Raw genomic sequence first — 14,183 nt, forward strand, 5'->3', positions numbered from 1 at the left:
TCTGTTTCTTTCTTTTTTTCTCAAGTTAGTTCTAGATATGGGAACTCCATGTTATTGCTGTCAGCATCTTCCCACATTAAATACTACAGTATAGTTTTGTAACTGAAAGAGGTAGATTTAGATTAGACATTATGAAGAAATTCTTCACTATGAGGGTGGTGAGACACTGGCACAGGCTGCCCAGAGAAGCTGTGGCTGGCCCATCCCCGGCAGTGTCCTGGCAGTGTTCAAGGCCAGGTCGGACGGGGCTTGGAGCAACCTGGTCTAGTGTGAGGTATCCCTGACCATGGCAGGGGGTTGGAACTGGATGATCTCTAAAGTCTTTTCCAACTCAAACCATTGTGTGATTCTATGAAATAGTTGCTATCTAGTTTGTCAGCAGTGAAGCCCAGCTGTAACAAAGGGCATATCTGATATCTGCTGTATATACAGTGGTTATGCTTTTTCCATACTTCATTCTTAAACAAAAGCTATTATTATGCTTGACAGATGTTGCAATACTCCTTTGTGTGTCTTTGAAATTTTGTTAATCCTGAAAGATTAAACACATAATCTTAAGGCTTTAGATACTTAATAATAAGCATGGAAGAGGGAAATACTGTGTTTGTGTTAAATATCTTGATTATCTAAAACCTTACCAAGCAATAATAATGCAGAACAATTGTGATGACTGCACATAATTACATTGTAGGACTAATAAAACAAGCTTTCACTTTTAAAATTAACAACTTTTTTACAGAACTTGCAACCTCTGTGGTATTTCAGCAAGGTTTTAAGTTTAATTAAAAAATACCTTATGCTGTAACTGATTAATTCCTGCTAGTAGATTATCTTGCTCCTAGGTAACAGTATTTGTGTTAGAGATTTATTTCAGAGCTTTTAAGCAGGAGTTGTTAAATATTTGTTTCTTCATAGGTTGGAAATTACAAGCGAACAGTAAAAAGGATTGATGATGGTCACAGACTTTGCAATGATCTTATGAACTGTATTCACGAGCGGGCAAGAATAGAGAAGGTCTATGCTCAACAGCTTACAGAATGGGCAAAAAGGTGGAAACAACTTGTGGAAAAAGGTAATGTACTCTGAAACCTTTCTGAAATGCTTTCTGTATATCTTTACTTTGGTAAGTACAATGTAGAAATTGTGTACTTTTTAGCCTGTAATTGAGCCTTTGCCAAAGCCTTAGTAATGTGTCAAATGACCAAGCTGTCATTGATTTAAAACAAACAAAGCCCTGCTCCTTTGCTGGTTTTGCTTGTTTCTTACTTGAAGCAGATGAATCCGGCCTCCAGTGTTGAGGTATCCAGATAGATTCAGTTCTGGAATCCAGCTGGAGAACCAGCTGTTTCTAGGTAACTACTGGTATAAAACACAGTTTGAAAGTGTATCTGAATAATGAAGGGGCGGTGGTTGCGGGGGGGAAAGACTAGTAATAAAAGAGCTAGTCATTGGTCTAATGGAGGCTAATCTGGTACCTTTTTAATATATTCTGATATAGTTTGTCCTTTCCTAGTTATCCATGTTGAGAAACTGAAGGCAGCTCATAAAGGAGATAATAAGTGGAATATTGAGCATCATGGTACAGGGAGAAGGAGGCCAGACTAAATGAATATTATTCTGGTGTAAAAATCTGTAACATTCTGAATCTATCTGAAAAGCAACTTTTCCCTTTTCTAGGTTTGCATCAATATTGCTGTTTACAAGTGAATATAAATCAATAGCTTCAGGTAGTTTCTTGGGAATATAAGTTCCATGTGGGTGATGGTTACTGAGAATGACACTTTCTGTTGTGTTTAGGCCCACAGTATGGAACAGTAGAAAGGGCTTGGTGTGCTTTTATGTCAGAAGCTGAAAAAGTGAGTGAACTACATCTAGAAGTAAAAGGTTCACTGATGAATGAAGACTTTGAAAAAATCAAGAACTGGCAGAAGGAAGCCTTTCATAAGCAAATGATGGGAGGATTTAAGGAAACCAAAGAAGCAGAAGATGGATTTAGGAAAGCTCAGAAACCCTGGGCAAAAAAGCTGAAAGAGGTACAGCAGTAGATTATATATTAGATATCCTGTGTACAATATATTAATGTCTCAAAACTCTACAAGGGAGTAAACTCCCTATTCTCTCTGCTGGACCCTCCTTTCTTAAAGAGATCTCTTGCTTTCTGTCCTCTTCTGAAAATAAGTATTTTTCTGTTGGTCTTTCCTAATCTTGGTGACTTCAGTGAAAACTTGGGAAAAGTGAACTTTAACTTATAATTTTAACAGTATCTGATCTCATGCATTTCAAAGTTAAAAATTGCTCAAAGAAATAAGCAGGAAGAAAGTGTTCGGGGTTTTTTGTGGTTTTTTGTTTTGGTTTGTTTTTTTTTTTTCTCTGTCATGTAATATTATTCTTAAATACAGGTTTATAGAAGAAGGGAAGCAGGAGAACATGGGCATCAGGAAAAATGTTCTGGTGGGAGCTTTCTGTAACCTTTCCTTGACTCTGTTCCACACTTCTCTAAGCTGTATGAGTGACATTTTTTCTATGCTGAGAGAATGCTGATTCATAAGTCCTGCAGTGATGTCCTTATGTTGATTCGTGTGTACTGTTTGTTCCTTGGCCTAAATTAAAAAAAAAAAAATATATTCAAAAAAAGAGAGAACATCCTTAAACAAAACGTGACATTTGGGCATTGCAACATGATTATGAGGCTAAAAGATTCAGTTGATGGTTGTTGTATAAACTGTCCCAGATGCAAATAATCAAATCAACTTTGTAGGTGGAAGCAGCAAAGAAAGCGTACCATGCGGCCTGCAAAGAAGAGAAACTGGCTATATCCAGGGAAACAAACAGCAAAGCTGATCCAGCACTAAATCCTGAACAACTTAAGAAATTACAAGACAAAGTGGAGAGAAGCAAACAAGATGTACTAAAGGTATACTGTAAGCTAACATACCATTTGTATGCAGTCATTTTAACCTATAGCTTGTGCATATTTAAGCTTTTTTTTTTTTTTCCCTTCCTGAATTTGCCGTGGATGACAGTGTAGCTCACTTTCAGTTAGTCCTTTACCAAAATGTTGTGTTCTCTCCAGAGCATATGTTATTGCCAAGTTCTTCTGTGAAGAACGAATAATGTATTGCCTCTATTTCATGGAAATACTTTTAGCAAGGAATGAAGCAGAGTAAGACAGTGAACTTCTAGGACAGCATTCTACTCATTTAGTAGTGAGGGTTGAGTTATTTCATTTGAGATGCTGTGAGATAGGTGCTTAAAACTTGCTGACAACATCTCAGCTTGTAGATGCTGACAACATCTCAGCTTGTAGCCATTCTTGACTGCAGAATGCATTATTTTTTTATTTTAAGAAAGCTGATATCCATTTAAATAAAAGCAAATACACTTTATGAAATGCCATTCTATTGCATTCATTCTCTTTAGCAGTCTGGTACAGAGAGGCTTTTCTTGTGTGACTTTCTTCAAAGATATCTTTTCCCTTTGAGAGAATGCTGTTCTGTCATCCAAAGGACTGATGTTACATTGAGTGGAATCTTTTAATGTTTGTCTGACTTATTTCTGTAAATTAGGTAGCATCTGAGGTTCTATCTGTTAACTGAGCTCACAGCGATGCAATTTATGGTCACAGGGTTGTATACAACGTTTGGGGGTTTTGTCACAACTCACAGTGGACTATGTAAATATACTGAAGAAGAAAAGATAGCACTTGGGAATTATTTGGAGAACTTTAAGTAAGCGACCTGTAACTTGAAAGACTTTTTGCTGACTTGCTCTGTAGCTTCTTGGTTTTTATCCTTAGTATTACATTAATGTTTCTCGTGGTTTCTCTTAAAAAGCCAGAGAAGAGGTTTAGAGCTTTATTGTAACTATTCTGCAGTTTTGGTAAATAACTCTCATCGTGACCTAGCATAGGGACAGTGGTAATGAAAAGAATGCGTTTTGGGAACTTCTGGTCTAAATCTTGCCCATTACTACATTGATAGGTCTGTTACGTAAGATAGTCATAAAATATATTGCTAACAGTTTGTTTTTCCACCCGTAGACAAAAGAGAAGTATGAAAAATCACTGAAAGAATTAGATAATGCCACTCCTCAGTATATGGAAAACATGGAGCAGGTATTTGAACAGTGTCAGCAGTTTGAGGAAAAACGTTTACGTTTCTTTCGAGAAGTGTTACTGGAAGTGCAAAAACACCTTGACTTGTCTAATGTTGCAAGGTAAAACTGTAAGACTTCAAAATTAATGCTGAATAGTTTTCAATGAGAAGTAAGCGACGCTTCAAGTAGAGTTTGAAATCTGTTTGTTTCTAATGTGTTGCATCAATTTATTTAAAGTGTAAGTGAAAAAGCTTAATCCTTTGTTTTGTCTAAAATCAGATTAGCATCTGTCCCTAACATTGGTAGTTTTATTTAACCCAGTGTTAAATGAACCAAGAAACCTCATTCTTAATGCATTTTACCATCAAATGTGTGCCAAAATCAAAAGGATTCAGAGCTTAGAATCAAAAAATGCTGGATCAAAGATTGGGAAAGGAGGGTTTTGGTGTATTATGTATCTGGCATGTTTATTGGAAAACAAACTAGAATTTGTTTGTGCAAGACAGCATGACCTTTGTAGTATAAACACATTTATTGTTTAAGTATTAGAGCTCAGTCTGAAGGAATTATCTTAACTAGGAGAAAAATGTTAAAGATCCATTGGTTGACCATTGCTGAACTCTTGTCCATCTTAAGTTTAAAGTCTGCTCTTTATACTGTCATAGGTATAAAGCATGTCTCGTATTTTGTTCTTCCAAAGAACGAAGTGTAGAACAAATCTCCAAACAAAGTCTGATTTTTAACTTTCTTAAGACTAATAATGCAGAAGAGCACACTCCAGAAAATAGCCCTGCCCTGTTCTCTACAGATGTAGACCTCCAGTTTAGTGTTGATTTAACCAATGGCTATTGAGTCATTCCAAATGATTTATTCTATTTCTCAAAATACAAGCCTTTCTGTTGTTTAAATACATTCAAAGAAACGCTGACAGTGGGGGGAAACACCCCCCATACTATATACATATTAAAGCAGTCAAGCAATATATAGAATTTGGGAAATTTGGAAATATATTTTAAGAAAATTTGACTCCTTGACATGTAGCCCTAGCGAATTCAAATTCTAAATTTGTGTGACTTGCTTCTATCTGTCTAGAAGGGTTTTCCCAAATTTCTCTAGCTTGAATACAGACTAGCAGTTCGGTGTCTCATATTTTAAGCCTTGTGGCTGTTGTGTTAAGATATCTCTATACTCTGAGCTCCATATTGCACCATACTGGGCTTTTTTGTATAACACAACTGTATACAAATGCAGTTGTATACGTAGTCATTGTCTGTAGAGCAAATACATCATGTGCATGGTTTAGGATCAGAGGATCAAAGTTTCATTGCAACATGACTCCTTTTCTGTAAAATACTTTTTGCTTATGAGAACTCAACTTTAATGAAAAACAATTAGACCAAAGACAAGTAAAAGTAGTAAGGTTCTTTAATATTTGATATTTGTGTAAATAGAACAATTAGTAAAATCAGAGTAGGTAAAGTAACAAAACCAGTTAGCAGATACTATACCTGCATAGGAAAATGTTTAACCCATTTAATTTCAAGTTTGAGATTTTTATTTTTATAATGACTTGTAATTCTCATTGGATTAAAAAGGAGTTTTCACAGAATAGTATGGGCTTATCACAAAAACAGTTTCTACTGTCTTGTAGGCAATTTTTTAAACTCACAGAACTTCAAGATTGGCATTCAGTAATTTAAAAACATCCTTATGTAAATCCTGCATTTAATGACAGCCAATGAAGTTACTTTATGCAACAGTCATAATTCTAAAATCTGGCAAATGAGGGTTTTATGATTTTGTGAACTTTCAGCAAGCTTACTTGTTGGGCTACTCCTTTTGTACAGGTAATTGATAGGTCTGTTAGCGTTTTAAAAAGTCTGTCTTGCTGTAAACTTTCTGAATACTATAGTGAACTTTGAAAAAATAACTTACTTTGCTTTTTCAATCTGATAGGGGCTTTGCCATGTTTCTAAATGTCATTCTAAATTTGAAGACAAATTTGTTTTGCAGTTACAAAAACATCTACCGTGAACTGGAGCAGAATATCAAAACAGCAGATGCTGTTGAAGACTTGAGGTGGTTTAGAGCTAATCAAGGTCCAGGGATGTCAATGAACTGGCCTCAGTTTGAGGTAAGGTCACAGTACTTAAAAACCCAGACTTGTTTTGTCTATTTTTCTGCTTGCTCTCTGTCATATCCTTTCTGGTGTAACAATTAAATTCAGGCTTCTAGCAGTGAATTTTGTTGTTCTAACAAGTCATAATAGTTTTCATTTCTTGATTTCCATTGGGCTGTCCTTATCTCCCAGCTTTTTGAGGTTAGTTGTATCAGGCACCTATTTAAAGGTAAAGGGGTAAACCAGAAAACTCCTATAGTGAGGTTTGGGTTTGTTTTCTAACCTAAAAAATTACTGAAGTAATGAGTAAGCCGTGGTTTAGTTGATACACCCCTGACAGCTGAATGTGTTATCCTCTGTTTTACTTCTCCCCTTTGGTGTCAGACTTCAGTTTGAATCTCCTTGCTGTGTTAGCAGGTGATTACAGTGTAGACAGCAAAGACTGTGGAAAAAGTTTGAAATAAATACTTCAATCAGTCCTGAAAATTGGTATTTATAAATCTTAACTATTTTTTTCAATGCTGTTACATTAGAACAGCTCTAGCCAGTTGGTAATTTTATTGCTGAATGCCATCTTCAAAAGACAGGAAGCTTTTTTAAGTAGTGTTCTGCTGACTACCACAGGAAAGGAGTAACAAAATGTATCAGTGCAGAACTTGCTACCAGAGTATCACATAGCTGGAATTGAGACCAGCTTGTCTGACCAGAATCATGGGTTTAGTTGCAATAATTTCCAAGTTTAAATTAATGGAGCAGAAGCATCAATTCTGGAGTGTTCATTCTTCCCTTATTAACCATAATGGAAAATAATAGTTGTTTTTAAAATACTGACCAACTTTAGTTTAGAAGGTTTGAGGAAGAAAACTTGTAATAGTACTGCAGAACTGCTTTGCCCAAAATGCTAAACTACAATTACTTCTATGTGGGGAAATTATCATCCTTTTTCATAAACATTATAATTAAGAGATTAAATACTGTTACCAGTTTCCTAATCAATTTTTTTTTCTCATTTACATGCTACAAGGATGATGTAAGTAAAAAACCAAAGCAACCTCATGATCAAATGAATATGAAATTGCATTATAAACTGCAGATACGCTTAGGTCAGTGGTCTTTAAACTATGCTAACTCAGAAATCCCATATGTATTTGTACAAAGTTAAAACAAAGAGGTATGTCTGAAAAGTTGGCCAGAAATCACTGAAGACTGACTGACTGTGCTAGATGTATAAATCAATACTAACAGCAACTTGCAAAACCTTAGTTTCCCATTAAAAATACTTATTTCAAATGGTATCTTTTATATAGCAAACTATCGTCTGACTGGGTTGGTTTGTTTTTTTGTTTTTTTTTTATTTTTAAGGCTTCTGAGATCAAACATGTCTAAGCATAGGATATTTACTTGGATCTGGTTTGTTCTCTGTTGGTTCCTGCTTTATATAAGTAGGCAGCTTAATTTGACTTGATAGGTAGAAGTTGTGTTTAGGCTTCATCATGCCTGCCTGTCTGCTGCTGAAACATCTGAATGGTTCAAAACATCAAGGAGGAGATACTTTATGCTTTAATGCATCATGAGTCTTGTCAACAGTTGTGTTGATTTGAGCCTTAATTCTTATGGATGGCTTTTAAGTTTCACTAAATGTAGAGTGAAGTATCTTAAGGGCTCAAATCGTAGGGACAGGAGAAGTGATACACAAGTTTAAAGTTAGCTTCTTTGTAGGTCATTTTTGGAGCACTTCTTGAGAAGTAAGTCCTGTCTTAAATTAGGTTGTAGTACCTTCTTAAATTAAATGTAAGGTTTACCGTTTAAAGCCAGATATCTTGGCGTTATTTAAAACAGTGGGCCCTCTCAGTACAACTTTTAAAGAGCTGCACTGGCCAACTCCTTTGATTTCCCCAGATGTCTGATATTCTCTAAGTCTTTTCACGGTGTTCAGAATACTAAGCAGGGTAGTACAGGTAACCTTGGGATTTTGCAAGTAGCACAGATACCACTTTGCATTGCTAGGGTACGAACTAGATGAGAACTATAACTGAAACACTTAAAGTAACGTATCTTTTTCATATTATTTGTGCTGTTGTATGTATAAATGCATGTTCCCTAACTCAGTCTGAAAATTAAATGCGAGTGTTCAATTAGATTTCTCAATCATGCTTTACATTTATTGACAGGAGTGGTCTGCAGATCTGAACCGCACTCTCAGTAGAAGAGAAAAAAAGAAGGCTTCTGATGGAGTGACTCTAACTGGTATTAATCAGACAGGAGATCAAGTTTCACAGCCTAACAAACATAGCAGGTATTTAATTTTTTCATGCCTAAAAAGTCTAATTGGAAAGGATTGTTATCTTCAAGTACACTAAGCTCTACAGGATCAAAAAGTCACTGTCCAACCAAATGTTAATTATTTGTGAACATCTTTAGTGATGTGTTTCTGCAGCTTACAAAATACTTTTTGAATTATTCTCCATTTTATAGTTCTCTTCCCATTGGTAATTAATAGAGAACTTAACGAGAAACTGAACTTTCTGTAGCTAATGTGGTAGTTAGTGTGTTGCTATCTTCCCATGTCTACAAATGACAATTATACTTTGAAATCTTAGAATCATAGAAGCAACTAGGTTGGAAAAGACCTTTAAAATCTTAGCTTGCAAAACATTTAGTCGCTTCAGTATTTGGGATGTGATTAATATACAATTGTTAACATCAATTGCTGTAGAAAGAAAGAAACTGGCTAGAAAGATCATACTGCCTTTTATTGCAGGCAGTAGGAAAAAGGAATTATGGTCCACGAAGGATATTCTAATTCTGGAGGAATGCATCGTATATGACATTTTACGAACTTTCTTGAGTCTTAAGCTGTACTTGATAGATGTTTTGGTTTCTGTTTGGTTGTAGCTTTGTTTTTTCCTGGAGAAGGGGTCTGCTAAGAAACTGCATAGTGGGACACCTGTCAGTGTTCTTCTCTGAAACAGATAGGGTCACCATAATGCTCTTTCTTTTCCAAATTAGCAGTCTTAGTGTCCAGAGTAACACAGTGCAGTCAGTACAATCAAGTTACAATCCCTTTGAAGATGAAGAAGATACTGGGAGTACTGTCAGTGAAAAGGAGGACAATAAGATCAAAAAGTTGGTGAAATGTTGTTTTTTTAATTGCTTTCACACTTGCACTTTCTCTATCCAGGGTTTTCTGGTTTTGGTTTCTGTAACACTATGCTGGTCAGTGCATGAAGTCCTTTTAAGCGGTTATGTAAGCAACACTGTAACCTAACTTGTCTTTCCTAACAGATGCCATATCTGTTGCCTTGATCTATGGTTTGAAACTACTGGGGTTATTGGCAGTTGCTAACAGAACTGCTGCTGCTTTTTTTCCTTCCTTTACCAGTTCTGTAAAGTGTTAAAACCAACAGGTTTTGCTAGTGAAACTGCTTCTGGAGCTTTACTGCTCTGTTTGTTCTTGCTGAATAAATCTGCTTTTACGATTGCTTTCTTTTTGTTTAGGACCTTCTCAAACAGCTGCCTGTTACTTCAGTATACACACTAGGGGTGTTATAGCATGTGCATGCTCAACACTGAACTTTTCTTTCAATGATCAAGTTGTTGCAGACTAATGAAGTTTATCTATGGGTGGATTGCAACATGCAAAACATGGTGAAGGCTATTGTAGAGGTTCATAGAGATCTGGGGGGAATGTTCAGCAAAGAAATTTAAATGTCTTGTCCTAAACAACATAATAGATAATTCCTTTCATCTAGTACCTGCATACCTTTGACATTCTAAAGGAAATAATCCTGTCGATTATATGGATTTCTTGGTAGAAAAGTTTCTGGAGTTTGTGGGGAGGTTGTCTTTGGTACCTTTTTTTTGTTTGTTTGTTTGTTTTTTTGTTTGGTTTGGTTTGGTTTTGAGTTGGGTTCTTTTTGGTTTTGTTTTTTTTTCCCCCCTGATATATTTTCTATTTACATGAGGTATTTTCAGCTAAAGATTGGTGAGAAGATACCAGAAATAAAGTTTCAAAACTAGGCCTTAGAGTGGAGGTTAAGCTTAATTAGGGGAACTGGTATCTTAGTGCTATTTCTAGTCTCCTATTTTAAGAGCAAAAAAAAATAATTGAAAATCTGTTTTCAGTGTTAGCAGCTATGAGAAAAACCAAAGCTACCCTACAGACTGGTCTGATGAAGAGTCCAACAATCCCTTTTCTTCCACTGATGCAAATGGAGACACCAATCCATTTGATGAAGATACCTCTCCTGCAATGGAAGTGAGAGTACGTGCCCTCTATGACTATGAGGGCCAAGAGCAAGATGAGCTCAGCTTTAAAGCTGGTAAGTTTACAGCATTCACTTAAACCACCCTCACCGCCCCCCCCTTTCTCCTTTTGATAAGTATTTTTTTTCTCTTCAGCTTTTATTTTCTGAAGTAATCTGTTTCTCTGAACGTAAAACAGTATCCTGCCTAAGCCTCCCTCCTCCCAGTAGTGCTTCTTAGTATCCCCTGTTCAGAAGCACTGACTTCTAATCTGTTTGGAATGTGTTTGGATGCATCTGTTTGAAATTTTCTTACAGTTTTACATTAAACAAAATGAGTTGCAGAACTGATAGAATCATATCTCCTCCTTTTCTTACCTGGACAGTAACAGCTGCTGCTTTTAGCTGTCTAGAAATGTCAGCCCAACTTTATAAAGTTGTTGTTTTTAAAGGAAAAGACACAGCAGTTAATTTTAAGACAGTATCTGATCAACTGATACTTTTTTCTGCTTAAACTGGAAACATCCCTTTTTTGGCATACAACTTCCTACAGTGCTAACTTTTTAAGGTTCAATATGTCATCGAATCATAGAATGGTTAGGGTTGGAAAGGACCTTAAGATCATCTAGTTCCAACCCTCCTGCCATGGGCAGGGACACCTCACACTAGACCATGTCGCCCAACCTGGCCTTGGACACTGCCAGGGGTGAAGCATTCACAACTTGGGCAAGCTGTTCCAGTGCCTCAGCACCCTCACTGTAAAGAACTTCTTCCTTATATCTAATCTAAACTTCCCCTGTTTAAGTTTAAACCCACTACCCCTTGTCCTATCACTACAGTCCCTAATAAAGAGTCCCTCCCCGGCACCCTTGTAGGCCCACATAACCATGGACAGATAACTTCTCCCTTTCTTTCCATCCCCCTTCAGTAAATGTTAAGCATAGTAACTGTTTTTTTTTTCATCTTATATTAGGGTACACTCACTATACATCTCCCTTTTTAGGATGTTGTAGTTCCCTTGAGCCATATACCCTGTTCCTTTTTTACCTTACTGCTGTAGGAGAACACAATAGAGGCAGCTGACAGGAGACACGCATGCCACAGTATGTTTGACACATATGAAGCTGACACAAGGGCATGATGGCTGCATGTCTTGGATGCCCTCCAGTTTGCCTGGGCTAGTGCTGCCAGCCGCAGGGCAGCTTTACTCAGCCCCTAAAGTAGGAGACTTCGTTTTTTCATGACCTGGCAAGCCCGGAGGCAGCACCCTCTAGTGATGAAAGGTGAAATCCACGCCCTGGTCGTGCCTTCTGAGCTCTCATTTCAACCAGTTGTTGTACTTACTGTCTTGCTCGGAACTGCACGTGAAAACTTTAACAACCAAGAATTCCGGAACAAGATTGCATGTGAGTAGTTTAGCAAAAGCAAACAGAACTTCAGGTTTTGTGAATGAGACAGGCAATCTCGTTGATCTTGTCCCTTTTCCTGTTTGCTTGTCATTTACTCCCATCTTCTGTAACGACTGATTTAGTTGTAGAGGAAAACAGGATTTGAGTGTTGAAGAGAGTTTGGGATAAATTTTGGTTCACTTCCCTTTCTGCTGGGGTTTGTAAGAAGTATGCTACTTCTGCACCATCTACTATGAGTCTTAGATGGATGTTACAGCTGAAGGTTAATAAACAAATCAACAATGTAGCTCATCAGTGAACTTCCAGGCTTCCATTCTGCTTATGGACAAAGGTGGCTCAGAACAGTGTTTTTTCAGAGCATATTCTAAATGCAGTTTGTGTGGTCTAAACCAAAAAGCCCCACAACTCAGGCATTGGTGCTCCTGCCTTCCACTCGCCTCCCTCCATTTTCAGTAGTGAAGCCTCTATACATCTGACTTTTCTTCTTTGTAGATAAGTATTGTAGGCTTCCAGAGAGAAGCAATGGGTTGGTTTATCCATTAACTGTGCCCTGACAGAAGGACAGTAGTAAGCAAACATCTGGAGCTTTCTTTGGAATGCACAGCAGCTGAGATTATTCTTTATTGTGTAGACTTTACTGCTTCTTTTTCTTAGCCGGGGATGGAAGTATGCTAATCCTTTTGAGATACGTTTATCATGCCTGTTAAAGGAAGAGGGTGGCATTCCAAGGGTTTATAGTAACAAGCCTTTCAGTGGCAAAACTATGCAATGTTTATACACAGGGATGTAATGGTTAAATACAAAGTTAGGTATCTGGTGCTTTAGTACCAGCTGTGTGACTTTGCATTAAACTATTTCAACCAAATGGTTTTCTGAGTGAGGTCTGTAGAAATGAAGTACAGGAAGTATGAACTGTGAGATGTACATAGGCTTAACTTAAAATGGCTTAATACCTTTGAAGGAAGAGCATTAAAGTACATTATAACACCAAATCACGTGATTGTGTCAATCATAGGAAAGGGATGACATGCTAGGCTAAGAATCCCCTTACAGAAGCTGAATTATAGAATGGCTGCAGTCAAACTTAGTCTTGAGGCAGAAGGGTTAGCGCGACTAGGTTTACACTGAACTTAAAAAGTCTAAGGAGAAAACCTCACCAGGTCATGCAGGAGCCAGTTTAAAATGTACTCATGCCTGTGTAGACTATGCCCAGACTCCTAAGCAGCTGTCAACAGAGGATTAATGCATTTCAGTGATTGGTTTGAATGTACATGGATATTCTCAGATAGGATTTCCTTGGGTATTCAAAGAATTTGCCTACAAAGCTTTTGTGATCACTTCTGGGTACACACTGTAGAAATACATTCTGCATAGTGTCCATTAAATGTACTTTAATGCATTAAACTCCTTGTTATTAGTGGAATACTTCATACATCTTGTGGTGTTTTGTTCTGCCCCCCCCCCCTTTTTTTCTTCTTGGCAAATGACTGTGGGAGGCTTCCAAAGAAGAAGAATAACTTTGCTTATTCATATCTTATGAGAGCTTTTATGATCATGTAACAGGATGGGATGCAACCATCTACCATATGTGTATCTTACCTTACCGTGTCTCTGCCTTTGTTGAGAATAAATAGCTATAGTAAATGTAGTCCATGCAATGTTGTCAAAATGTGATATTGTATATGGTCAAAATGTGTTATTGTGTATGCTGTCTTGATTGCAGTTGTTAGACTGTTTTCTGTAACTGTTGTGCAGATGGCGCTTAAAAGTGGTAATATTTTCATAGACCTCCAAGATCAGTGAGCTTCCAAGTCTGAGCTGTTACAACATGTGCAACTGCATTGGGGCTTACTGTTAATGCAGTGTGGCTTTTTGATAGTCATTGTTTTCACTCTATACTAACATACACTTCATAGAAGTGGTGGGAAGGCTTGGAATTGTACACACTCTCATTCTGCTGTACCAGAAATGGTGGAAAAAGTTGTAAAATGTCTCTGTAAGCCAAATATGGCCTGCAGAGCCAAACACATCCGCAATGTTCTTCTGTCAGCTCTCTGGTGAACTTAACAAACTGGAGGAGATGAGGCTTTAACTTTTTTATCTAACAGAGGAGCTATAGGAGATCGATATCTTGCAAAGATTTAATGTGAAGCTTGTCCATTTCTACCGAAGAATTTATAGTCCATAAGCTAGTTCATGTTCTCCTAAATGATACCAAGACTGTGTATTTATAGCCATTTGGGACTGCATTGTGGTTAATATCTTCAGCATGTATTTCCTTTTGCTAACTGGGATGAAACATGAATCAGTTTATGT

At 37.1% G+C, this 14,183-nt stretch overlaps 1 protein-coding gene across 1 annotated transcript in view; it reads left to right on the forward strand.

Annotated features, from left to right (window-relative positions):
• Positions 1-915: 915 nt before the first annotated feature.
• Positions 916-14,183, forward strand: part of PACSIN2 (protein kinase C and casein kinase substrate in neurons 2) — a gene marked incomplete at its 5' end in the record, with an annotated part of 15,341 nt that continues 2,073 nt past the window's right edge. The window contains 8 exons of the mRNA XM_010024398.1: positions 916-1,072; positions 1,798-2,033; positions 2,759-2,914; positions 4,040-4,215; positions 6,109-6,229; positions 8,386-8,510; positions 9,224-9,340; positions 10,340-10,536. Coding sequence (XP_010022700.1) covers positions 916-1,072; positions 1,798-2,033; positions 2,759-2,914; positions 4,040-4,215; positions 6,109-6,229; positions 8,386-8,510; positions 9,224-9,340; positions 10,340-10,536 — 1,285 coding nt within the window. The remainder of the gene's footprint in view (positions 1,073-1,797; positions 2,034-2,758; positions 2,915-4,039; positions 4,216-6,108; positions 6,230-8,385; positions 8,511-9,223; positions 9,341-10,339; positions 10,537-14,183) is intronic.

Source organism: Nestor notabilis, unplaced genomic scaffold (genome assembly GCF_000696875.1).
Source record: "Nestor notabilis isolate BGI_N333 unplaced genomic scaffold, ASM69687v1 scaffold7121, whole genome shotgun sequence".
Taxonomy (NCBI): domain Eukaryota; kingdom Metazoa; phylum Chordata; class Aves; order Psittaciformes; family Psittacidae; genus Nestor; species Nestor notabilis.